We start from the raw sequence: 26,011 nt of genomic DNA on the forward strand, positions 1-26,011 counted from the left end.
TGAAGCCATGATTGAACTCAACTTCATATAACTCCAAGCCTGAGGTTTTCACCACTACATCTGCTGAGTCTCTGGATACCCAGGCTCAAAGGTCTGGGAGCTGCCCCCTGCCCCTGCTCCCAGCCCTGGAGGTGCCCCCACCTGGTAGCAAACACCCGGCTGAGTTCATCCAAGACGTTGTTGAGTTTCACCTGGAGCTCTTTTAAGATGTCACTGGCCTCAGCATCCAGCTGAGGAAGGGGAAGGGATATCCGTCAGGTCAGGTTTACAGAGCATCCACATGTCTGGGGCATTTTCCCACCCAACTCAGGGAAAGGGACCCCAAGGGGCTGGGGAGGAAATGGAGACGCAGGCAGTGAAGCCGCTTGCTTGGGTTTAATGGAGTGGCTGAACTGGAATTCATCAGGTATGAGCTCTGGGGCCTGCAGGGGTGGGGGGTTGTGGTCACCCTGCTCGGCCCCACCTCACCTCCTTGCCACCCATGGCTTCAAACATCTTCTCTAGCTGAACTCGCAGCTGCTGAGTGTTGTTCATGAGAATGCAGGGCTGGGGATGGGAACAAAGCAGGGAGTCAGGGCACAGGACCCCTCACCAGGGTCTCTTCCACCCACCAGCAGGGACCCTGGATGGTTTCAGGGTCTGGGTCTGGAGAAAGCTGGGGTCCCACAAGGTCATCTGAGAATGGATGTTCCTGGGAGTGTTGAGGAGGGTGGTCTCTGGGGACTGGCAGAGGGAAGGATGACCCAAGGAAGGGGAGTTCTAGTCATATACCCACGTGCTCCTACATGGGCTCAAAGCTTTGCATGCTCACATACATATACCCTGAAGGCTTTATTTGCCACAACCAGACAGTGACACACTAAAGGCATGTCCCTTCACCTCCAGATCCCCCAAGACATACACAGTCAGACACACAGTTGGACACACATGCAGACACAGGTCTCAGAGCCCAGGGAAGGATGGAGTCCTGGGGCTGCGGAATGGGGTTGGGAGGGAGGACAGGGGCCCCGCAGGTCACCACTTTCTCCTTCTCCTTGGAGCAGTAGGAGGCGAAGTCCTTGATGATGATGTCCGCATACTGAAGGAGCACATTACTGATGGTCTGGGTAGGACACAGAGGGTGGTTAACAGGAGGGGCTGGAGCTAGATGGGCCCATCAAGAGCCACTAGTGAGATGAGGGATAAACTCAAACCCACTTTAGCGCCTAAAATGGACCACTGGGCTGGGTGAATTCTCCACCCCAGATGACCATCACAATCAAGGGAGACACCACCACTTGAAGACAATTATTTTACGTAGACTCAGCTCTTTTTCAGAGCAATCAACCATCATGTTAACCCAGCCCCAACCACGAACATTACCTGATCCCAAACCAAATCTCAATTCCTACCTGCATTCCCCAACTTCATGCCAGCCTAAAGCAAATCCAACTGAACCTAATCCCAGTCCAATGATCTCAACCTCCAAACTCCCCCAGGGCCCCCTCCAATTCTATGTAACCCCCAACACTCTAATAATACCAAATCAAATCCCAATCCTAACAGGAAGTCTAAACCCAACCCCAACCTCAACCCCATCCCCAACCTTAACTCCAGGTCCAAATTCAACTCCAACCTTAACTCCAACCCTGACCTCAACCCCAACCTTAACTCAGATGCTGTCCCCAACTCACAACCCTGACCTCTATAGGAGAACCAACCCCAACATTGACCTCAACTCCAACCTCAGTCCCAGTGTATCACCAATCCCAACTTTTACCTCAAACTCAACCTGTTTCAATCCTGACCTCAACCTCAACTCATGCCCTAATCCCAACTGCAACTCCAATCTCAGTGACATCACCGACTCCAACTTCAACCTCAACCCAAACCCTGTCCCCAACCACACTCCAACCTCTATGGCATGACCAACTCCAACAGTGGGATGGTTTTTCCATCGACCCCAAACTCAACCTCAGTCCCAGTGATATCACCAACCCCAACTTTGACACCAATCCCAGCCTCAACTCTGCCTCAATGTTGACCCTAACTCTAACACATCCCGACCTGGACCCCACCCCTGACCTCACATGTACTCTCTCACCTTTGCAAACCGCCGCATGTAGTGCCCCACAATCTGGGGGTCAGGGCACTCAAGCTTCTTGATAATCTCAAAGCTCTGGTTAAGCTGGGAGAAGACGTCCACCACGGAGCAGGAGAACAGGGCGTGCTCCGAGGTCTGCTGGAACTGCAGGGGAAGGGAGGCCAGGAGAGAGGGGTCAGAGCCAGACAGTCCCCAGAGCCCAACCCCCTACTCTCCACAAGGAGAGCCAGAGACCAACTGTCCTGGGGTGAGATGGATAGTATGTGAGGTTGGCTTACAGTCAGACACAGAGGCCACAGGGGGTGGGCAGATGGGGTCAGGCTTGATAAACTCACATTCATTTGTTGAATGAACAAAAGACTTTGAACACCATGAATAAGACAAAGATTGTGGACACCATCCAGAGACTGGCCTCATCCCAATGGCAGTTTTTGCCCCCAGATAATATCTCAATGGACCACAGAGGGAGTGAATCCACTGTGGGCAGATTGGGAGCTTGGTGGTGGGTCAGCCTTCTCACCCCATCCTTCTTGTCTCGCTCCAGGGCCCCATGCAAGAAATCTCGGGACACCTCCTCATTCTCGTCCAGCCACTGGATGACGAAAGGCTCAAACCACCTGGAATGGAGAGCCGGGGTAGGGCCCTGACATCTCTTGTCCCCATAACCCTCTGCTTGAACACACCGTGTGGCCTTGGGTGGTCACTCCTCTGATCCCCTCCCCCACCAGGCCTTGGCTACTTCACCCATGAAATTGACCAAGTGACCACTGTCAGGGCAAGGCCCAGACTTTTGGGAATCTTGGTTGATAAACTGCCATGGGCAAATAAGTTTACTCTCCAAGATCCCAACACAGCATAGCAGGTCCTCAGTAAATGGTGGCCACCAACTCACTCTCTACCACAGCTTGTGTGTCAGACATTCCAAGTTCAGTCTAGCTCCATCACTTATTGGATGTTGCCTTGGGCAAATCCTTCAGCATTTAACCCTATATTTCTTCATCCACAAAATGGGCGTTATGATGTTCCCATCTCATAGAACTGTCTAAAGGATTAAATGTGAATATATGTGTGGGACTTCTCAGCACAGTTCCTGATACTTATGATTATTAATTGTTTGGCTATAGGAGTTCTTAGGCCAATGACCAAGAATGGAGAACACTGGGTTTGAGCCCACCTGTGCCCCTGATGCTCAGGGAACACTAAGTAGGTGAGCCCTCCTCTTTGGGCCTCAGTCTAGTGTCAGCACTATAGTTCTGGCTTCGGTTCTGGGCAGGAGACTTACGCAGGGTACTCGGGCACTCGGTCCTTGAAAGCAGGAAGCTCTGCCACATACTCATTGTAGAGCCACTTGACCTTGAAGTGGAGGTTCATGTAGTCGGCACTCTTGCACAAGCGATGCTTGTCATGCTCTGGAGCAGGGAATCGGGGGAGTGGCTCAGCCAGGAGGGTCTGCCACCCTCTGTCTTGGCAGTGCCCACTCTGGCCATCACTGGTATTCGAGCTCAGGCATGCGGGTACAGGGAACTCACAGTCTTGGAGAAGACAGTGAGACACAGCTATCTGCTGTAGCCAGGCTGGGAGATGTAGGGGTGGGGGACTCACCCTCCATGGCATACTTCATGTCCTGGGCAAACAGGTTCCACATCACTTCAGCACTGATTTTACCCACATTCAGCTCCTGGGGAAACCTGGCAAAAGTTAGGAAAGTATAGAAACTTGACAGCCAGAAGCCAGATGGTACAGGCTGTTTTGGCCTTCCCTGTCAAAGGGTAGGGTAGAGGGATCTGTATTCAAGTCCCCTCATAGCCACCAACTTGCACAAGTGATGCTTGTCAAGGCTGAATGACTCTGCCTTGAGGCCCTGCTTCTCCTAAGTCTCCACCCACACATCCTTCCATCCCTTCATCCCTTAATTTACCCCTTTACCCATCCATATACCCATTCATTCACCCACCCATCTGTCTATCTACCCATCTATCCATTTCTCCCTTCATCTCCCTCCCTCCTTCCTTTCCTTCCTTCCTTCCTTCCATCCAACCAATCATTCGTCCAGCCATCCAAACATACATCTATTCCTTTATCCATCCACCCATCCTTCTACCAATCTATCCATCCATTCACCAATCCATCAATCCATCTAAAGTCCCCGATCTTAAATCCATATCTGAGTAACCAAGATATCAGGGCATCTCAGAGTTAGGGGCTCCTCTAACATTCACCTCAGGGAGAAATAAATCATAATAGCTCATTCAGCTCACAGAGACACAAGTTCCACAAACATATAAATCCACAAACTGAAACTGTGCACCCATTCACACACAGTTACACAATATACAATATAGTATATTGAAGCCCATTCTACAATTGTAAACACATACACAAACCCACAGAGCACAACTATACACAAAATTACACCTACACATGTGAGAGATAATGAAATTTAAATGCAAAAAATTTAGAAGAGTATTTTCCACATAGTAAATATTAGAACATTATCTATTGTGATTTATGAACCTATACACACATTCAAAATTATATACATATGTATAGCTATTCACACAAATCAATACATATTAAAATACATATTGATGTACCAGTAATTGTGTATATAGATACAACTTTACATTTATGTTTGCAAATTATGCTATATTTTATCCAGGCACAATCACATCCACAATTGCTCCCACATATACAACACTTTATGTGCAATAGACATGATCGCCTTTACACATAAGACAAAACTGTGTACACACATACAAGATGACCTCCAGAATATTAACTACATAGACACACAACTCACTGGTTGAGGCAGGGAGTGTAGGAATTCTTGTCTTCCTCAATGATGGACACTATGAGAGTGATCAGCTTGGACCAGAAGTCGAGGTTCTTGATGCTGGGACCCTGTTCCTCTGGGGGAACTTCCCCCTTCTTGGCCTGGTGGGGCAGTGGAGATGTTGGCCACAGGGGTCAAGGGATGGGAGCTTCAGTTTTTTATTGAGGTGCAGGAGGTTGTTGAGGAAGGGGCCCCATTAACGTGTGTGTTCAGGTAGGGGGTCTGCACAGAAAGGGACAGAACTCATGTAAACTGGCTCAAGCAGGGCTCATATCTACTCAGCTTAACAGAGCTTAACTAGACTCAGCTCTAAAACTGAATGGAACTGAATTTAGTTGAACTCAAGCTCCCTAAACCAAATGGAACTGAAACTAATACAAATCATACCCACCCAGCTTAACAGATGGCATTCTCAGAGTTAATTCAGTGGAACCAAACTGGGGCCAATTAAACTTCATAGAGTGGAATTAAACTGGATTGAGTTTAACTCAAATAAACTGAATAGGATTTAGCCTAATCAATCTCTCCAAGATCCACAACGACCTACATCAAAATAATGGACAATATTCAATCTGAACTCAACTCAACTTAATCTAACTCAACTCAATCTAAGTCAACCAATCCAACTCTACCTGCTCACCTCAACCTAACATACTCTGATCAACTCAATCTAACGTCAGTCAATCAGTGGAAATGAATGTAACTAAACTCAACAGAAATGAGCCCAATTGAACCCAAGTCAGTTGAACTCAGCTGTACCTAACCCAACAACTCAGCTCATCCCAAGCCAACTCAACACAGTCAAGAACAATTTCAACTCAATTCAACTGAATCAAACGAATAAATTTTTACTCAATTAAATTCAACTCAATCCAATTCAGTGCTGCTCACTAATTAGCCAAGAGCGATTTTAAGTCATCTGAATAGAAATAAATGGAACCAAACTGATTAGAGTTGAACTAAACTCAATTTAATCCACTTCACCTCAACAGTTCAATTAAGAGCAACTGATTTCAACTCAAGTCACATGAATGAAAATGAACAGAATGAAATAAAATCGAACTGAATTTGGCTTATGTGTCACCTCCTATTAGAAGCCAAACTTGATGTAGGGGCCACCTCAGGCTAATCACCCTGGGTTGTAAATTACTAATTTTACATCTTTCCCTCCTAATAGAACATAAGTTCCTTGAAATGTTTTGACAATCCTGGGACATTATATGTGTAGATAAATACCTGTTGAAAGATCTCAACTAAATTGAGTTGAAATGAGCAAAACTGTACTGTACTAAAAAATTCCATTCAACTCAAAATTTATTGAACAGTAATTCACTTTCACAACACTGTGTTATGCCAAACTAAGTTTAAATAAAATCAAATTATTTGAGCACCTATTGTGTATCAGGTGCTAAGTACGTAACTATATTTTATATAAAGTTTGTATCTCATTGGATCTCCTCAATCCTGAGATGTGGGTTAATGACATAATTTTACAGGGGGAAATACTGAGGCTCAGAACAGTAAAATCCTTGGGAAGGAGCAGGTCTGGGACTTAGGCCAAGGTCAGGTGGTGTCTACTAGTCCCTTCTGCCTCATCTGGAGTTCTTACAGGGTCTGTCTGGTACTCCCGACTGTAGAGTTCATGACAGTTGTTGAAGATGTACTCATAAGTAGAGTTGAGGCAGGCTTTCACACAATCCTTCACCACCTGGCTGGCTCGGGGTGGGCTCTGGAGTTCTTGTACCTGGAGGAAGGAAGGTGGGCATGGATGGGTAGAGAAGGGACAGGAGGTGCCCAGGAAATGGCTATAAGTGGTTCTGGGTTTAAGGAAACATAACAGTATGAAAACAGAGGATCACTGAGAAAGGGCACTTCTCTCCAGGAGAAATGCTACTCTTAGGAGCTGAGAGTCCTGGAGAATTCTTCTTAGAGAGCTAATGGGACTGGGTCCCCTTTCCTACCTTCATCCGAAAGAAGGTGATGCTGGTGAGAAGGTCCACAGTGGATTTGAGGTCCTGGAGTCTCTCCGGGCTGCTGGCTGGGAAGTTATTCTGTTGGAAGGGAGAAGAGAGGTGGAGTTATGGAAGAAGGTTAGGGGAGGATGGGACACTGTTTTAGGGGAGATACAAGAGCCCTAAAGTTTCAGGAGGTGGATTGGGGGTCAATGAAAACACCTTGAAGCAACTGGGCAGTCTTTTTGGATGCACCAAGTAGGTTGGGAAGGAGCTGCTCACATATGTGTATACGTATTAGAGGAACACGCTCTGCACATTAGAATGGGTCCTCCCATGTGCACACCTGCTAGAGGCTGCCCTTTATGGGCACACATGTGCACGGTGGTAAGCAAGTCATCATGCATGCACTTCTCACCCGATACATGGAGAGGTCTATCCGCAGGGAGTTATGCAGTTGGTCCAGGAGCTTCACAAAGCGCTCTTTCTGGGGTAGCAGAAAAGGAGGAGGATGAATGGAAGCAGGGACTTGGGCGTTGAGTGTAGCAGTGAAAGGTGGCTGCCATATTAGCTGAGAGTTTAATATACAGTAAAAGCATCCCATCCACCATTGAACTGAACCCTTAAAACATCCATTTCCATTCTACAGAAGGGTAAACTAAGACTCAGAGAGATGTGACTGGTACAATGTCACACAGCAAATCAAGTCCAAACTGGAAATCTGGGAGCTGCACAGGGTTTCACCAGCACAGGTTTGGGTTCTCCCTCATCCCCCAGCCCCTGGGACTGACCCCGAAATTGGAGGCTGCGAAGCGGTCGGAGGCAGACACGTTGGTAGAGGCGGTGGTATGAGCATAATAGGCATTGATGTTGGCAAGCAGGGTGCTCATGACGGCAGGCACCCCAGGACACATGTACTTGGAGGAGAGGCAGGCAAAGTGGCTGGTGGAAGGGAGTGGGAAGCACTGGGCCTGGTGTCCAGCCAGGAGAGGCTGTGACCCCCCAGAATGCCTCTGAGACAGCATCGTGACTCCTCCCAACCCCCCAAATGATCCCTTTCTGTCACCTGATTCTGTCCTCTGAGTTTCTCTCTGTCTCCTCTCCAGGTTGTCTCCTATCTCTGCCTCTGACTCCAGCTCTCATCCTTGTCACTGTGGCCCCCAGCACTGGTACTTGCCTAACCTCCCAGAGGAATTACATAACACCCACCACACCCACTTCTTCTCTGACTCCTTTTCCTGTGAATCCCTTCCATCTCAGATCTGGCAGTATCTGCTCGGTGACCCCTTGCCCAGTTTCTTGCACCTCTCCCTGATGTCCACCCCAGCCTACAGCCTCACGTCATGGCTTGGTAGATGGACTCGACGCCATAGCGCATGGCAAATTCATCCACAATCTCCTGGGCTGTCTCATCATAGTAAACCTTCCAGGCATCGTCACCCTTGGCATCTGGGATCTTCACAACCCCATTGTTCTGCACATCAGTCACAAAGTGAAACAGGTTCTGCCGATACAAGGGAGAAGGTGTGTCAGAGAGTGCAAGGGGACAGAAGGGGTCAGGTCTAGGGCATCTTACATTATCTATCTGTTTATTCATATACTCTTTCATTCATCCAGCTACCCAAAATTTCACCTGTCCCTCATCCATTCTTCCAATAATTCATCCATCCATCCATCCATCCATCCATTCACTCACCCATCCACCTATCCATTCAACTACCCCAAAATTTATCCATCCACTAATTCACCATTCTGATAATTCATCCACACATCCATCTATCCCATACATTTACCCACAACTTAATCAGTCCATCCAACAATTCATCCTTCCACCCAATCAACCATCAACCTACTCATCCATCTATCATTCATCTGTTGATGCATCTATTCCCCCATCCACCTGTGTAACTACCCCAAAATTCACCCATTACACTTCTGTACTTCCAATAGTTTATCCATACATCCAACCACTCACCCAGTCATTTGTCCACCCACCCACCCATCCTTCCATTCATTTACCCATCTATCCATCCATTGATCCACTCACCCCTTCAACAACCCCCAAATTTATCTATTCTTCCTCCTAGTAAATCAACCACACACCCATCTATCCCATCTACTACATATGACTTAATCTGTCCAATAATCCATCCATATGCCCATTCAGCCATTTGTCCCCCATCAATTTATCCATTCATCCATCCATCTATCCATCTGTCCACTCATCCATCCATCACCCATCCGTCTATCCGACTACCCCCAAATTCATCCATCTATTCACCTATACTTCCAACAGTTTAACTAGACATCCATCTGCTCATCCCTCCATCATCCATATATTCTTTTATCCACTCAATACCCATTCATCTATTTAATTATTTATTCTCTCCAGGAGCCCCCAGGTAGCTGGAAAAGATAGAATCAGACACAAACAGCCCAACCTTGAATGTCCATGGATGCGACAGATGGAAGACCTGGAGCTAGGTAGTAAGAGTCTGCCTGGAGGTCAGGGAATGCTTCCTAGAGAAGGGGGCCCTGAAGCTGGACCTTGATGGAGGAGTTTTTCAGGCAGAGAGAATGGCATAAGGGACAGCCTCAGAGGCCCAGGGGAGTATGGACAGTGTGGCAGCAAAGAGGAAGGTGGAGCTGGGGCAGGTAGAAATGGTGAGTGGTGGCAATGTGGGAGATCACAATGAGCTTTGAGGGCAGGTCGAGCAGTGGGCCTCACCTCGTGCAGACATGTGTACTGGACGTGGTAGGGGGCCACCTTCTCCTCGCCCTTGATCTCCACACTGATGTGTAGCCGGATGGCACCGGACACAGCAGATTTGTCAGTCCGCTTGTCTACAAGGCAGAAAGGGATGGCAGTGTCAGAACTTTCCAATCTGGCCATGGGCTATTTCAATGTATGTGTGACTGTTGTTCTCCCGGGCTCCCTAGACTTGTGTTTCTTCCATTAGACTAGAATTCCTTAGGCCCCATCTCTCCATTCAAACTAGGATCCCAGACCTTGCTTCCTCACTCAGATTAAATTCCTGGCTCTGCATGTCCCTCCTTAGACTAGAAACCCTAAGCACTGCTTCCCTCCCACCAACCAGGCTCCCAGGCCCTGCCTCCCCAATCAGATCAAGCTCCCCAGAGTCTACTGCTCATCTTGTTATACAGGGTTCCAGCCTCCCCCATCAGAATGGGATATCTAGATTTCTTCCAACAAAACTAATAAGTTCCTGGACTCTGCTTACCCCTCTCAGACTGGGTTCTCCCTACACCTTCAGACTCAGCTCACAGATCCTGTATCTCCCATCAAATTGGGCTCACAGATTCCACTCATCTTCTCAGACAGGGCTCGTGGGTCTACAGCTCACTTCTCAGATTAGGATGCCCAAACTATGTGTATACCTTCTTTCTTAGATTGGATTTTTAAAGTTCAATCTTCCTTCTTAGATTGGATTCCTGGGTCTGTGCCTCTGTTTTTGGACTAGGACCCCCTGGTCTTACTCCTGCCTCAACTGTGAGACTGGAGTACAGAGATTGTGTCCCTCCCTCACCCTACCAAACCAAACTAAGAATTTCCTAGATTATCCTCTCAGCTGGGGTGCTTCCTGCTGACATCAGATTGGGATCCTAGACTGACTCCTACCGACACTATATCTCTCCTTTGCAACTAGGTTCCCCATTTTGGCTGGCTCCCTGGGGCCTCCTCCCTGCTCCCTGCAGACTCCCCCCTCACTCACCCAGGTTGTACCACACGTCCATCTCGCCACTGAGCGTCCGCACCTCAATGATCGTCTGCCCCAGGAAGTCGTCAGACTCCCTCTTGAACCGTTGCTTCACGCGGGATTTGATATCATCATCTTCATCCCAGACACGCACCTTGATTCGATCTGAGGAGTTGTGACATTCACTGCAAGGTGGAGGAAGGAGCAAGGGTCAGGCAGCTGGCTCTGGCTGGTTCTAAGGTCCCCTTGGGCTGCCCCAACAGGGAGTTCTGCATGGGTTCCTGGGGACCCAGCTAGGCGCTTACAAATGAAAGTTCTCCTCCCACACAGGGTTCAGGTTCCCGTAGATGGTTTTCGTCCGTTTCTTGGTCTTCCCAACCTGGACAGTGACGTAGGGGTCACTGGATCCCGTCTTGTCCTTTGCCTGCAAGCCCTGGGCACAGACCACTGGAAGACACATAACAGAGACATAAATGTGGCTCTAGGAAGGAGGTATGCTGGGAAGAGTCACTGCCAGAGGCTCCAGGTTGCTTGCTGGGGAAGCCTGTGATATGGCCTGAGGGCACACTGGCCTTGCTAGAGAGTTAATACCCAGGGAACCCTCAGCCAATGAAGGATGGGAAGGTGCCCCAGGGCCACCCCCTGGGATGGGACATGCTCAGGTGCGTGCTCTACACTGTGCCCCTGAAGTTCCCCAGTGGGACTGAACCTCCATTGACTGCAAAGTCACCTGCTCATTGGTGCCCACGTGAAGGGTGCCTTCTTTCCTTGCTCCCAGACTTCTGTCTCCACCCCCTACCAGGGCTTCCTAGGACCACCTCCTGGACACCCACCTGCCCTGAAATCATCTTGGGGTCTGTCTCCTACGAAATCCAAATGAGGTATGGCATGGATAAACACCACAAGGGCCCTGCCCCTAGGGTAGGACCCCTCTGCAGTGGGAGCTCAATACTGTCCCCCAGTGGTCCCAAGCAGCACCGAGCCCCAGGTGTCCACAGCACTGCCTGCTGTTGGCACTCTGTGTAGAGCTCCTTCTCTCCAGTTTCACTTCCGAACTCCCAGGAGGTTTCCTGGGATCGCCTTTCAGATAAACCATGTGCCCTCAACTCCTTTTCCTGGTGTCTGATTCTGGGGGCACTAATCAAGATGCACCGAGATAGTGTCATGCACACAGTTTTGGAGGCATACATGGTCACCTGTGGGCATAAATGTACACACACGTGGACATGGGAAGGACATGGATATGTTCAAGTATGCACAGCAAATGGAAGAGGCCTGGGAGGGAGCATAGATGGCTGAAAAGGTCCCCCTACCCCCACCCCCTACCCCTGGCGGCCTCACCAGTGATGCTGATCTTGGCCGACCATTTGGACGTGCCATCCAGCACGCTCTGCTTGACTGCCTTCATCTGCTGTGTGTGCGCGGCCTTGGTCACAGCAAAGACCTCCTGAATGAGTTCGAAGATCTCGGGCTTGTTGCGCTCCCGGATCTTCATGCGGTCTTTGAGCACCATGATGATGTTCTGCGTCCGGTCCTCAGCCCCGTGCTTAGAGCTCTTCTCCGCTGCCCCTGTGGAAGCGCACAGCCGGCACTGTCCAGGGAGCGCGCCTCACTGCAGCCAGCACCCCGACTCCCCCTCCAGAGCTCTCTCGGCAGCTGCCATGGGCATTTTAAGCCATGGGGGTTCGTGAGAATCAACCCCCAAACTGGAGCTTCCTACTTGTTCTCTGAATCCCCTGCCTCTCCAAGACCCCGCCCCTTCTCTGAGCTAACCCTAACTCTACCTAACCCATTTTTCTCAAGGGGAATGGGTACCTCTTACTAACCCCGCCCTTTGTATTTAAGCCAGTCCTTGAGTCCCGTCCCACCCTTTTTCGACTCTCACATCTTCTTTACGCTCCTCTCAACCCTAGTCTTCCACTGAAAGGAGTCCTGCCCTATCACCCCAACCCGCCCACACCCTGCCCCTCTCTTCATGCCCCTCCCATCTCGCCAATCCCGCTCGTTCTTGCCCCGCCTCCCACCCTGCCTCCGCGGAGCCCCACCCCCAACACTCAGAGCCCCACCCCTTCGTCCCTGCCCCCCAGCCCGTGCCAGCGCTCACGCTGCAAGCAGTCGGCGTTGAGCAGGTCCTGGCACTTCTCGTGGCACTTGACGCCGCACTCGGTGCAGCGCATGCCCTGCCGCGCGATGCCCCACAGCAGCCCCTCGCACTCATAGCAGTAGGTGGGCGTGGTGGCCGTCCACACCTCGAAGTTGTGCGGTGTCGTGCATGAAATGGGGTAAATTAAGGCTTGCAGGGTCTTCTTGTAAACGTGGTTTTTCTGCGAGGAGGGAGGGGGTGCGGTATGGGGAGCAGGGCCCTCACCTGGGAGCCCTGTACTGCCGGCACCCTCACCCTGTGCAGAGTATAGTCCAGCCTCAGTCCCTCCGCCGCCCCCACGCGGTCAGAATCCACAGGTTCCTGTGTACAGAGGGGGCTAACCCGATGCTGAGCTAGCCAACCCTGGAGAGTGAGGAATGCCTGTCTCTGCCACACACTTTCCTCTTCCTCCAGAAGCCCCCAGCTCAGCCCACCTTATAACCCAACGCACCAGCTCCTCGTTGTTCAAAGTGCTGGAGGCCAAGGCCGATGTGATGCCCGCTTTTCTGGACTGGACTAGGGACTGGGGCGCGGACAACACCAACGGAGTCATGGAGTAGATTGACACCCATGGGATAGTCACCGAGAGCAGAATCCACAGCCATGGTTTGGGGCCACCAGCCAGAGTCAAGCCAAAGTCGCAATGAATAGGACACAGCAGCAGGAGAAGAACAGGCAAAGAAGAAGTGACAGAGGCTCTGGTTTAGAAAGGACCCTGGAAGGTGAGCAGCCCTACCCCCCTGACTCACCCATCCCCCACCACCAGCGGCCAGACTTGGCCATGGTCGTCAGCCACACTGTGAACCAAGATGGGGAGTCACCTGCCCTCTTCCCCACCCATGAAGTGCAGGACATGGCAGGGCCCCTCCTCGGAGCCCATGGGTTGGGGGCCAGTTGAAAGATCCTAGTGCAGGGGCCTGGGAAGGAGACTCAGGGGCCCAGGTTACTGTCACTCACTCACCATGGCCTGAGGTGTCCATGCAGCACACAGCACACAGGGTAGAAACCAGATTGCGTTAGTCCCAGAGAACACCTCACCAGCCCCCAGCCCCCAGCCCCAGGTCTGCGGCAGGCAATTGTACAGGATGAGGGCTGGGGGAGGGGAGGGCGCAGGCACTCACCAGGTCACTCACGAGTGGGATGGGCTTCCTCTTACGAATGTCAGGCATGCTGTCAATGATGATGAGACCACCCCCTGGGCTGCAAGACACACAGGAGGACATCAAGGGCCCAGGAAGTTCCCCTTCCTCCAACAGACATCAGCTGACGCTGGAGCAGGACACGAGATTTCCCCAGGCATTAAGAATTTAATTGTGTCCCCCCTCCAAAAATATGCATTCAACTCCTAAACCCTAGGACTTCAAAATGTGACCTATTTGGAAATAAGGCTATGGCGGAGGTCATTAGTTAAGATGAGGTCATACTACAGTAGGGTGGGCCCAGCCCAATATGGCCGGTGTCTTTATAAGAAGAGAGACACACAAGCAGAAGACAGTGGTGTGATAATGGAGGCAGAGATCGGAGCGGCACATTTACAAACGAGAACTACTAAGGACTGCCGACGGCTCCCGAAAGCTGGAAAGGCCAGGAGGGAATTCTGCCCTGTGGGTGTTGAGGGAGAAGTTTGATCTCAGACTTCTGCCTCCAGAACCGTGAGAGAATAAATTTCTGTCGTTATAAGCCCCCTGTTTGTGGTCATTTCTCACAGGAAATGAAGACACTGGGCCTCAACTTCTTTGTCTGGAGATGGGGGGATGATGCAGGCACTCATGTTTAATAAAAATTTGAATTAAGGGAACCTAAGTAGTATATAAAAATATCAATGAAACCTTTCTTTATGCTCAAAATTGAAAATATATGTGTCTATTGAAAATCCAGCCTGGAAGGAGTGGTTTACAACTCCCAGGGGAATGAGGGAGCTGGAAATTGTGTTCTTGTCTCTTGGCAGTTTTACAGTAGCCAAAGGATTGAATGAGCGCTGTGGTAGACGCCACAGTGACCTGTGTGAATTCCCTTTACTGAGAGGTGCACTCACTCCAGCGAAGGTTCAGCTGTGGCTCCTCTCCCAAAGGGTCTCACTGGCTAGTGAGAGAGGTGCCTGGCTGCTAGGTATCTTGGACAAGCTCTAAGGTGCAGTTCCTGCTCCAGTGCCCCCTGCAGAATCAGGCAGAGGCTTGGCGACTCCTGAACCGCATCTCTGCTCAAGCTACTTCCCAGGCCTGACCCTGCCTGCCACACGGGTGTCTCCTGAGAGAGCTTCCTCCATCAACCACACACACAGGAATCCCCATCTCAGTCCCTGCTCTGGGGCTCCTCGCCCCGCACACCTGCTCATCTGGGAATCACAGCTCCTGGCTTTGTTTGCAAAAGACCTACAAGGAAGTCACTCTCCTGCTGCTATTTTAAAACATTAGTGTAATTTAAGAATATCTTTTGCAACCTCATTATCCAAAGGCTGAAAAAAAAAGCAAACCCAGAATATCAGTAATTTAAGAAGTTAGATGTGACAAATTGCTCCATTTAAGACCAAACGACTATCGTTAATGAAAGTGCCAGCAGCCACGGCAATAGTCTGGGAGATTTAAAAGCAGAATAAAAGCAAAAAATTCACTCCTGGCTTGCAGATGGGCAGTGCAGGGAAATGGGCTTCTCCTTTATCTCACATTTATTTTAGGGGGAAGCACTTGTGAATTATGTGAGTGACTTGGGCAAGGCATATACCTCTCCAGACTCAGTTTCCCCATCTGTAAATCTGAGTAGTGCTCCCCCATGGCTTTGTTGTGAGGGCTCAACATGTTCCTACCTTTCGCTCCTGAGTGTCTTTTGACGGTGCTTCCGCTGTTTCTTTCAGCCATGTTCACTCCATGCCCCGTCTAAATGGAACCTGTCTCTGCCCTTGCTGGCTATGGTGCAAACCAGCCTCAAGCTCTGGGTTCAAAATTTCCTCCCAGCCCCAAAGCTCCATTACTCACCCGCCTTTGAACCACAGGGATTTGGACATCTCTCCTTCTCCCCGGGCCTGTGGAACAGACAGATGTGGTGAGTGTGGCTGCCCTTCCCCAGGACCAGGCAGTCTCCACACCCACTTCTGTCTTCCCTTTTGGCTGTGAGTCAGGAAACCTGGGGACCTAGTCCTCACTGTGTGTCCTTAGAGAGCTCACTGGTTTTCTCTGGGCCTCAGCTTTTCCATCTGTGAAATGGGAGAGAGGAGTTCCTCTCTGCCATCAGCCTTCGTGGATGTTAGTCTCCTCATCTGTCAACCTGAGGATGTGTTAGCATCATTCCAGCAAGAGCTTATGCTTCTGTAGCCTCTGGGGATTCTCAGGGGCTGGTTCAAACACTTGTAAGAACCTGCCATTCCTTAAACTCCCTGCAGCCTCACCTGCCTGTCTGCTTTTGTGCCCCAGGGCCCTTGCCCAAGCTGTGCCACCTGTGTGTATGCCCTCCCACCTTCTGCACCCAAGAAGCCTCCATTTATCATTCAGGTCTTGGTGTAGACCCAGAGTCTACACCTCCCATCTCCCATGAAACTAACTAAAGGGTAGCATGGCTGGGAGGGTAGTGAGCAGCCCTCTCTTCTGAAATATTACTGAAGTATTTTGAATACTTTCAGTGTCACCTTCTCCAGGGAATTTTCCTAATTGCCTTGGATTTGTTTTATGTCCCATCTATAAAACCCAGAGAGCCCACCTACATTTATTTTTCTTGTCATATCACTGGTTCCATGACAAGTGTTGTAGCTGTTGTTTGTTTTGTTTTGTTTTGTTTTTTTCATTTAATTTGCCAACAGGGTGAAAGTTATTCAATAGACTTTTCACTGTATATTCTTTTCTACCTTTTAAATTTGGAATCATGTGAATATCTTATTTAGTAAAAAAAATAAAATTCTTTTTTTAAACTGACAAGAAATTTGATTCGAAATTTTTGTGGCTCTGATACTGGATGGTTGAAAATTTTGGGAATGTGATTAGGATCTCCTCTTGCCAGCCTCATCCAAATTTGGAAGTTCCCCCTGGATAATAACACTGCTCTGTCTGTAGCCCAGAGTCATTTGAATGACTGAAAGAGTAAGTAAAGGGTCTCAGTCCTGCTGTGCATCTGAACAGTCATCACCCTGACCCTGACACTAATTTTGTCTCTCACCGAATTCCTTTCCTAACACTGACCTGACCCCGGACCTTTCCCAACACTGACAGTAACACCCAATATGATCCCAAGCACTGATCTCATCCCCTGATACCAATTCCAACTCTGACCTCTGACTGCTGCCTTAATCCTGATCTCAATCCCTATTCCTAACCTCTACCCCTATCCATGAACTTGACCCCTGACATGGCTGTAGCCATGACCTAGGTCCAGGCACAGCTCACCTCTCCTCCTCCCCTGCTTAGAAATATCAGGTTGGAATGGGGGAGGCTGGGCTGGATCTTGGTGTGGGGTGTAGGGCAGACAGGTGTGGGTGAAACCAGGAATGGTAGAGCCAGGGCAAGGGCAGGAGAGCGTGGGGCTGGGTTTGTGTGGGCGGAGCCATGGAAGGACCAGGATGTACAGAGGAATAGACATGGTAGATGGGGTGAGGAAGTGGGCATGGCCAAGCTGTCCATGGGGCATGGCATGACTGGTGTGGTAGGTAGGGCTAGGAAAAGGACCAGTGTGGCAGGAGCATTAGAGGAGTGGGGAAGTGGGCATGGCCAGTCTGGGCATGGCCATGGGTGGGGCACTGGGCAAGACTGTGAGCTGGCCAGGGCTCTCACTCACCTCCTGTAGCTGCAGCCGCACTTTGTTGAAGGCTCGCAGCCAGTTGGCCTTGGCCCTTGACATGGAGTCCTGACCCTCCTGGCCTTCCTCATCTTCTTGCGGCCTGAAACTGAGGCACAGGGCGTCCTGAGGTTCCAGAGCTGGCTCTCCCTCCATCCTCTGCCTTCTGAGTGATGCATGGTCCTTCAAAGACACTAGGATCCACTTGTGCCACCCTCTGACGTGTCCCAGTGCCCCTGTCCCCTTCCCACATGCCCATCACCTCTCTGACAACTTTGGATGCCCAGACTCCCTTTTCCATTCTCCTGGTCCTCTGACTCTTCGTAAATCTATTTGCCCAGGGTCCTTGCAATGTGTTTGTGACTTCTCCAACCCCTTACAACCCCTAAGACACCTTGATGACCCAGCTTCACCTCCTCTAACTCCACTGAACCCCCTCTGACCACCTGGGCCCATCTTGATTTCTTCAGTAAACCCATGGCCCTGTGACAACTCCACCCTCCCCTCCAATTCCCTAGATCCGTGTTCACTCCATCATGGCATCACTGATCCCTGACCATGGTGACCTTGTGCCAGTCCCTCAGCCCCCTCTCATTACCTCTCCTCAGCTTTGGGGGGCTCATCCTTGGGCATCCGCTCAGCTGTAGGCACCTCCTCAGGCACAGCTGGCTCAGGGGCCACTTTGGCCACAGTGGGGGCCTCAGTGGGCAAGGCTGGGGCCTTGTCCTCCTTCTCTGGAGTGGCCAGAAAAAGACTGACACGCTTAAAGTCCTTGGGCTCAGCCACAGCTGCCTCCTGGTGCTCCGCATAGGCACGAATGTCATCAGGCACCTCCTCTTCCTCTTCTAGCTCTTCCTCGTCCTCAGGCAGCTCCTCTTCCTCCTCCTCCTCCAGGAAGTCCTCCAGGTCCTCATCCAGCTCCTCATCCAGCTCCTCGTCCAGCTCCTCATCCAACTCATCCTCATCCTGGTCCCATTGTGGTGAGTCCTTGTGGTAGCTGACTGAACTGTGGCAGGAGTGGTAGGAGTCCCGGTCCCGCTCATCCTCCAACTCAGAGCCCTGCAGGCTCTGCTCATCTGGGTCAAAGTCCTCACTCAGCTGTGAGCTGCCCTGGCTCAGCTCCCCTGAGGAGGCATAGCGGCTGCTGCCTGTGGGGCTGAGGGGACGGGTGGGGCTCAGGGGCCGGGCACAGAGCCACTGCCCAACCAGCCCCAGTCCCACAGGTCCAATACCCAGTCATTTATTCAGCACTGCTTGAGCACCTGCCGTGCCCTGGGCCCTGCTGTAGGTGCCAGGGAAACACAGCCATGAGCAAAAGAGACAGAAAGCCTGCTCTTGTGGCACTTATGGTCTGAGAGGACAGACAATATGAACTTAGTGATCGCTGATGACCTACTGTGTGCTGTCCCTATCCACACTCGTCCCATGTGCTGAGGACACCGAATCAATGTCCTCACCACAGCCCCCATGGAAACTTAGGGCTCCTGCAATGTCACCGTGGTTGTTGTGCCTGGCTCTTGACGTCTCCCCCTCAACCTGGTCCTTCCACCACTGAGCCCCCTCATTCACCAAAGCCCGGGGCCTTTCTGCCTCCACTCCTTGCCTCAACCTCCGCTCCCAGCTGGCCCTGCCACAGGTCTCCTTACCCACCTTGCAGCTGTACATAAAATTAACTCACTTCTCTGCACCCTGGGCCCTACCCTGGTCCAGGCTCTGCCATCTCCACATGGTGCTACCCCAACATCCTCTCCCATCCCCAACAGTCCCTGCTTCCCATGGATGCCACAGAGGGGCTTCTTTGAGTGATAAACCCAATCACATACTGCCGCTGTCCAAATGCCACCAGGCCCTTTAGTGTCCTTGGAACCAAACCCATGCTATGCCTGGCACCCTCGTGTGGCCCAAACCCTCCAACCTTCCCATCCTCACCTCTCTCTCTGTCCCTCTGTTTCTCCCCTTGCTCTGGTTGGATCAACCTCCCTGCTGTTCCTCCAACACCCTAAACTTGTGCCCACTTCCGGGCCTTTGTGCTTGCTGTGCCCTCTGCCAGGAATGTGCTTTCTTGCTTGGTTCTCATCCCATTTCTGCCACTAAATATTTTACCTTGAATGTGTTATTTCATTTCCTTGGATCTAAAAAATAAAGGCTAGAGTAGATACTCAGTGTTTTAAAAAGTTCCTCCCAAAATATTTTATCTGTAAACTAGCCAAGCTTTCTGTGGTATATATTAAGTATAGAAAAATTCAAAGTAAGGGTTGTTCAAATATCTGCAAAAGAACTGTATTGGTCAATGGTCAAGTTTGAGTAGGAAGCTTATGAAGTTTTCCTTCAAATTACGTTTTACCCAAACTCTCACACTGTCCAGTAGAACTTTCGGCAAGGATGGATGTGTTTTCTGTCTGTCTAAATGCTGTACAAATATTCAAGCTGTTTAATTCCATGTTTGTTATTGTCCTGTTTGGAAACCAGGACTGGGGTGGTCAGGTCAAGGAGGGGCGGCAGGCTGGAGTTTCAGCCTCCCTGGCTCAAGGACCAGCACCCTGCCCTGGGCAGTGGTAAGGCACACCAGGGCCAGGGGCCCACCTACTGGGCAGGTCTGGGGACAGCCTACTTTCAAAGGACTGGTGACTATGGCTGCACAGAATAGGAGCAGCTCCCAAGTCACTGTGCCCATGCTCGCTGGCCAGGAACACAGGGTCCAGGGCCACCAGGAGGGTTGGGCAGGGCCACCTGGGACCCCCAGCCAGCTGCTTGCTGGAATTTTTCCAACAGCACTGTGTCTCACATCCCCCACTAATAGTGATCTTTTGCCACTCACTCCTCCCCACCCAGTAAGACAGTAGATAGGGACCAGTGGCTTCTTAAAGGAGTGCAAGGAGCCCCCATATTTCAGTAGGACCAATCAGGGGCATCCGGACTTTCTTTCTTCAGCCAAAGCAGACCCACTTTTTTCAATCTTGTGGAATTTTCTTGCAAAGTTTTGGGTAAAGCAAGGGCTCTAGTGCTTATAAGGAAGTGTAAATGCTGCTTTTCTAGACCTGGTTACCTATACCTCCAGTTCCCTCCAGCCACCTACTTCTCTCTTCACTCCAGGAGACAGGGCTACACACACACACACACACACACAGGGACCTCAGCACCAGGGTGGCTACCTGAGGGCCTGCGGCTCGGAGAACTCCTCATAACTGTGCATGGAGTCACTGTAGGATTCCCGGGAGCCCAAGGGCGGTGGACGAACAGAATACTGGTGGACTGAAGCATTGGGCTGGGACGTAGTGTAATAGGGTGGGGGGATGCTGTTGCTTGTCTCGCTGCGATAGTCACTGTCACGATCATCCACTGCACTGTCAGGGTCATCATCTGGAAGAGAGAGGAGGTGAGGAGGGAGAGTGAGGAGGGATGGGTGGAAGAGAGAGAGGGGGACAGAGAATACAATGGGGGTCAAAGCAGGATCTCAGACTTAGGGAATCTTCACTGGCTGCTAATTTAAGAAGAGTAACCAGCATGAATGAAGGATATTGGGTCATGTAAATAGAGGTACAGGCTTTAGAATAAGGGAGGTGAAAACTCTGCTTTGTCTTATGTGGATCAAACTGGACCTAGCATCTGGGGTCCAGGGTAGGTGCTACACTGTGAGAACAGTGGCAAATGGGAAGATGTCTTTCAGCTTAAATGTAAGAATGGACTTTGCCAAAGTCCAGACTCTCTAAAACCAAAATTCTTCCCCCTCCCCCAATGAAGCAGTGAGCTTCCCATAACAGGAGTCAAGCAAACACTCAAAGAAGTCAGAGGGAGATCAGAAGGACAAGGTGGAGTACAAATGCACTTTAACCCTCAGAGATTCTGTGATATCTGAGAATGGAGACACCAGATCTGAACTCACGAGCACAGGAACGAAGAAGGGGCTCTGACAAGGTACAATCTGCCTCAAAGAGGATTAGGTCGTTAGGTTGGCAAGTCTGCCACACACCCAGAATCTATCGCTAAAATGGACCAGCGTGGAGTTGCCAAACTTCAAGTGTTACATAAAAATTAAAGGATGTTTTTAGTTTGGTTTGTCTTCCGTAGTAAAAAGAAAACAGGTTTTCTCTCTTAGTAAAAAGAAAATGGAATTGTGTCAAGGGATGTTAGATTGTTGCAGGACAGGAGAGACTATGTATTTTGAAAACAACACTTGGGTTGAAAATGGGCTGCAACAAAAATACATAAATAACCCCCTTATTGGGCGGCCCATGGCATCAATTTACTGGTGGTTTTAAACACCAAGGAGGTGGCTCGCCTCTTTTTATCCCTTTAGGCATTTTTTTTTTGCTTAAGTACTTTTGCTTTAACTATTATTTCCCAGATGTTTGTCTATTTTTGTTTCTTTATTATTTTAAACTTCTAATTCTTTTCCAGCTAATGTGTCTGTTACTATACATATTCGACAAATGGGTCCAGTTCTTAAAATGTGATAAAATTTTTAAAAACTAATTCATACATTCCCTCAGTTACTTTGCCTTTAGAAAAACCTTAATTCGTTTTCAGCTGGCAAAGCTGGCCCTACCAAGGCAACTGTGGATTCCCAGTTTCCCATTTTACTTGGGCTGCTATGACCTACGACCTTTCTCCCTGTCCCCGCTGCACACGACGGCCCTCTGCTGCACACGTGCAGTCGGCGCTGACGTTACAGACAGAGGCAGATGCCGGTCTCCGGGGCTTAGGGTGGTGGGCTTCGGGCTGAGACTGTGATCCTGTAAAAGCCTGAGGTGGGGGATCTGAAACCTGGATGATCCCCCTCGAAGCTCTGGACAATTTGTCAATGTCACCAAATTGCCCCGTTGGCCACCTGGTCTTCTACCCAATTATCTGGGTCTTGGCCACGTTGGCGCTCTGTTTACCAAATTGTTCTTGACTAAGCCAAGATGTTTTCAACCAAGTCACATGAGGCTGTGTGCGTGTTCACCCAATTATTTTTTTCTGACAAGTTCTCTGTTTTTGAGGGGCAAATTGCTTTGGATTGTGTTCTTTTTGTTTTCACCCAGACTCTGCTTTTTACCAAATTGCTGCTTCCAACTTTCCAACACTTGTGCCTCCATCAAAGGTTCTGCTTTTGGCCCAGTGGTCTTTGCTCCCCACCTAGTTATCAGCTTTAGCCAAATTGGTTTTAATCAAAAACATCTCTGTTTTTGACAGTATTGTTTGCCTGTGGCAAACTGGTTGTTAACAAATCTTTTCTGCCTAATGTCTATTCTGGTCAAATTGATTTCTGACCGACTTTTTTTGACAAATTGTTTGGATCAAAGTACATGTAAACAGTTTCCCTGGTTCTGGAGGGAGGGGGGAGTGGAGCTTGTCCGCCAGGGGATGGGTGGGGGTGAAGGAGCCCCCAGCTGGCAGAGGAGAGAGGACGCAGATTCGTATTCAGACTAAAGGGCTGGATTCCTCTGGAAGAGGAAGGACATGGGACTAAGGGAACTCTTCCTTAGGGAGAGAAATGGGATCCAAATTGAGGGGATTGCTTGTCTCCCTCCCCTGGGGGCAAATTGGAGGAAGATGTGTGTGAGGGGACTTTAGAGGGAGGTCTCAGAAATGGCATCCGCCTGGGGAACCCTGCCCTCTGCTCTGAGACCCTCTTTCTTCCCCACCCCCACCCCCACCCTCAGAGTGACATTTCCAGGTGGAGGAAGAAGATGGGGAGACAAAAAGAGAAAGGAGTCACAGGAGAAGAGATGAGGTTATACATGGGGAGTGGGGGGAACGGGGGTCACAGTGCCCAGCTGGAGACAGGCAGGTCTACTGTCTAAATTCCCATCTCTCCCAGCTGAACCCTTCCACCCCAATGGCAGTGCCCACTCCCCAACAGGCAGAGCAGGACTCCCAAGACAGACGTTAATGGGCAGGGGCAGGAGGGCAGGGAAGGGGCCTTGCCGTCTGGCCCCAGTGTGCCAGCCGCAGGCTCCTCGCTTCCCTGCATGGTGGGGTGGGGTGGGGTTGCCAAGGCACCCCCTCCCCGTGGCCTCCCAGGATGTCAAGCTGAGTACTTACTCTGCTGCTCACCCCAGCCAAAATAATTCCAGTTGCCTACAAAGAGAAGGGGCAGAGATAATAAAAGGGAGCAGGCAGGGGGGCACAAGGAGGGGGGCTCCGCCGTCCTCCTCATTCTCCCCATCTCCTCCCACCCAGGACCCCAGTGGCCTTCTAACCTGAGGGTCTTTCCCCAAGTATCACTTTAACTGCTGACATTTGTCACACCTTCACTCCACCTTGGGAGAAAGGCGGAATATCCAGTTTCCACAGAGGAGGCCACAGGCTCAGTCAGGAGGTAACAAAAGGGGCATGGGTTTTCCAGCTCTGAAGTCTGGGGTCGGCTTGCCCCTCTCCTGCCCTCCCCTATCTTGTGTGTGAGGAAAGAAATATTGAACTGGAAATCCCAAATTTTGAAACACCCCTGTTGAGTGGGTTTTCCTCATCCTGCTCATCGTACAGGTGAAGAAACAGGGCTCAGAGAGGCGGGATGAGCAGCCTCAAGTCACACAGCCTCTGAGCTTCGGGGCCAGGAAGAGAACCACACCTCCCTTCACCATTCCCAGTGCATGGCATTGTGGGAAATGCCTCGGACCAGAAGCCTGACTCCTCCATGAACATTCCTAAGAGGACTTGGAGGTGAATGCTGGGCGGTGGGTCTCCATTCCCAAATTGAACCCACTCTTCATTTTAGTCCACCTGCCCAGGTACTTGTCATCTGCTCCTGCCTCCACCTCGTCTGGCCCTTCCCCCACCATACCCTTCAGTGGGCCCATTTATGGGGGTAGGGGGCTTATAATTCCTTCTGGGAAGTGATGGCTTCCTCCCAGGCAAGGAGTCAAGAGACTTTCTCAGTAACACCCCAAGTTAGGATAGAACAGGGTGCCCCAGCTGCAGTCCCCTAGCAGCTCCCTCCACTAAGCTCCACCATCACCATCCTGGGCATATAGGGGGTGTAAAAAACAGGTATGGGGAGACAGGGAGAAAGGAGGAAGGGGAGAAAAGGGGGATAAGGAAGAAGATGGAACCGGAGGAAGAAGTTGAAGTGCAGGGTGGGAACAAAGTGTCCTGGGTTCAGGTTCTACCCTGGGACTCTATGATCTGTCACTTCCTCCCCGCTCCAGAGGACTCAGGAGGAACTTTTGGGAAAGAAACATCTCCTTGGCCCATGGAGACCTGGTCTGGGTGCCTCTGAGTGTCCACAGGGCCAAGGGACACAAACAATCTTGAAAACTCCAGCCTGGATGAAGGGGCAGTAGGCAGAGGAACGTGATCATCATCAGGAAAAATAGACTCGGTGCAGTGGCAAGAGCCCCTCAGACCTAGTTCAAATCCTGGCTTTGTCTCCTGCCGGGTGTGTGACCTTGGGCAAGTTGCTTCTCCTCCTGGGCCTCAGTTTCTTCATCTAAGAAAATGGCGAATGAAGCAGCCCTGGGCCATCATCTGTGCGCCTGTTCTACATGTGTCGGCAGGACTGTCAGTGTCCGTCGGCTCCCTCCGGCTGTGGGCCGCATGAAAGAGCCCCTCATCTGGGTTTGATGGATAGAATAAAGTGTCTGCAAAATGTTTTTTGAGCCTCTAGATGTTCTGGGACCCCTCAAAGTGAAGGGCTGTCAGATGCACCACTTCAAAGAGAGCGGCTCCAGGGATCAGAGAGGGACACTGGCATGCCTGCGGCCACAGAACAAGGCAGAACTCAAACCCAAGTCCCAGATCTCCTCTTCTTTCCACCACACTGTGAGCATTAACTGCCCGCTCTTAGGACCCATAGCTCTGGAGAGGAGTCGGCCTGTTACACACAACAGCCATGGGGGTGGGAGGGAGGCCAAGGAAGGGACGGAGAGGTACTTACAACACTGGTTGCTGGGGACGGGGAGAGGCTTGTCTCGTTCATCTTGGAATGAATACTGAGGGGAGGGAAGGAAAGAGGGCACATCTCAGAAGGGCCAGGAGCCAGGGGACCGGGATGGTCTTCTGTTGTGCCCCATCCTGACTCCCCCATGCCTCTCAAATCCTCTCCCTCTGGAGGAGAAAGATACAGATGTTCACAGACAGAGAGAAATACATTCAGAGAGGCAAGGCAGGGAGATACAGATATAGAAAAAAGAAAAAGAGACACACATGAAGGAATAAAGAGAGATCAGAGAGACAGGAGGGAGAGGGAGACAGACAGAGAAATGAGGTGGGACAAAAATTACTCACACATGAGTGCTGGACCCTTGCCCTGCACCTCTCACTAAAGAACGTTGTAGTCTTGTCCGCTATTCCTTCCCTGCCCTCACCTTTCAAAGGCTGTCCTCTGGGCCACAGTGGGTCTTTTCACTGTGGGGACACAGAGCCAAGAAGACGAGGAAGGGGCGGCATGGGAGAGCTGAGGTACAGGGGCTGAGGCTTGTGAGGGATGAGAATTTTTAAGAAAGTGTGACTTGAGGAATTGAGGGGTGTGCGGCAGAGAGGGGGTGTGAGAACCGCTTCAGGGCCCCTGCGTGTCCTTGGGGGTATTTGGCAAATGCAGAA

At 50.6% G+C, this 26,011-nt stretch overlaps 1 protein-coding gene across 4 annotated transcripts in view; it reads right to left on the reverse strand.

Moving 5' to 3' along the window:
• Nucleotides 1–26,011, reverse strand: part of UNC13A (unc-13 homolog A) — a 56,972-nt gene that overhangs the window by 17,426 nt on the left and 13,535 nt on the right. For 2 of the 4 annotated variants that reach the window (XM_053911646.1, XM_053911644.1), the window contains exons 7-32: nucleotides 25,347–25,401; nucleotides 23,516–23,551; nucleotides 20,641–20,848; nucleotides 18,087–18,644; nucleotides 17,489–17,597; nucleotides 15,703–15,749; nucleotides 13,852–13,930; nucleotides 13,182–13,253; nucleotides 12,692–12,911; nucleotides 11,929–12,156; nucleotides 10,893–11,034; nucleotides 10,603–10,772; nucleotides 9,597–9,712; nucleotides 8,209–8,372; nucleotides 7,660–7,810; nucleotides 7,287–7,355; nucleotides 6,878–6,967; nucleotides 6,526–6,660; nucleotides 4,884–5,017; nucleotides 3,686–3,771; nucleotides 3,366–3,492; nucleotides 2,604–2,700; nucleotides 2,084–2,227; nucleotides 1,019–1,102; nucleotides 469–546; nucleotides 142–230 (exon numbers count right to left, since the gene is read on the reverse strand). In XM_053911646.1, the coding sequence (XP_053767621.1) occupies nucleotides 142–230; nucleotides 469–546; nucleotides 1,019–1,102; nucleotides 2,084–2,227; nucleotides 2,604–2,700; nucleotides 3,366–3,492; nucleotides 3,686–3,771; nucleotides 4,884–5,017; nucleotides 6,526–6,660; nucleotides 6,878–6,967; nucleotides 7,287–7,355; nucleotides 7,660–7,810; nucleotides 8,209–8,372; nucleotides 9,597–9,712; nucleotides 10,603–10,772; nucleotides 10,893–11,034; nucleotides 11,929–12,156; nucleotides 12,692–12,911; nucleotides 13,182–13,253; nucleotides 13,852–13,930; nucleotides 15,703–15,749; nucleotides 17,489–17,597; nucleotides 18,087–18,644; nucleotides 20,641–20,848; nucleotides 23,516–23,551; nucleotides 25,347–25,401 (3,488 nt within the window). Of the gene's footprint in view, nucleotides 1–141; nucleotides 231–468; nucleotides 547–1,018; nucleotides 1,103–2,083; nucleotides 2,228–2,603; nucleotides 2,701–3,365; nucleotides 3,493–3,685; nucleotides 3,772–4,883; nucleotides 5,018–6,525; nucleotides 6,661–6,877; nucleotides 6,968–7,286; nucleotides 7,356–7,659; nucleotides 7,811–8,208; nucleotides 8,373–9,596; nucleotides 9,713–10,602; nucleotides 10,773–10,892; nucleotides 11,035–11,928; nucleotides 12,157–12,691; nucleotides 12,912–13,181; nucleotides 13,254–13,691; nucleotides 13,698–13,851; nucleotides 13,931–15,702; nucleotides 15,750–17,488; nucleotides 17,598–18,086; nucleotides 18,645–20,640; nucleotides 20,849–23,515; nucleotides 23,552–25,346; nucleotides 25,402–26,011 lie in introns of all 4 variants that reach the window. The other 2 variants (XM_053911643.1, XM_053911645.1) reach the window with 2 other exon arrangements.

Source organism: Desmodus rotundus, chromosome 9, assembly GCF_022682495.2.
Source record: "Desmodus rotundus isolate HL8 chromosome 9, HLdesRot8A.1, whole genome shotgun sequence".
Lineage (NCBI taxonomy): Eukaryota > Metazoa > Chordata > Mammalia > Chiroptera > Phyllostomidae > Desmodus > Desmodus rotundus.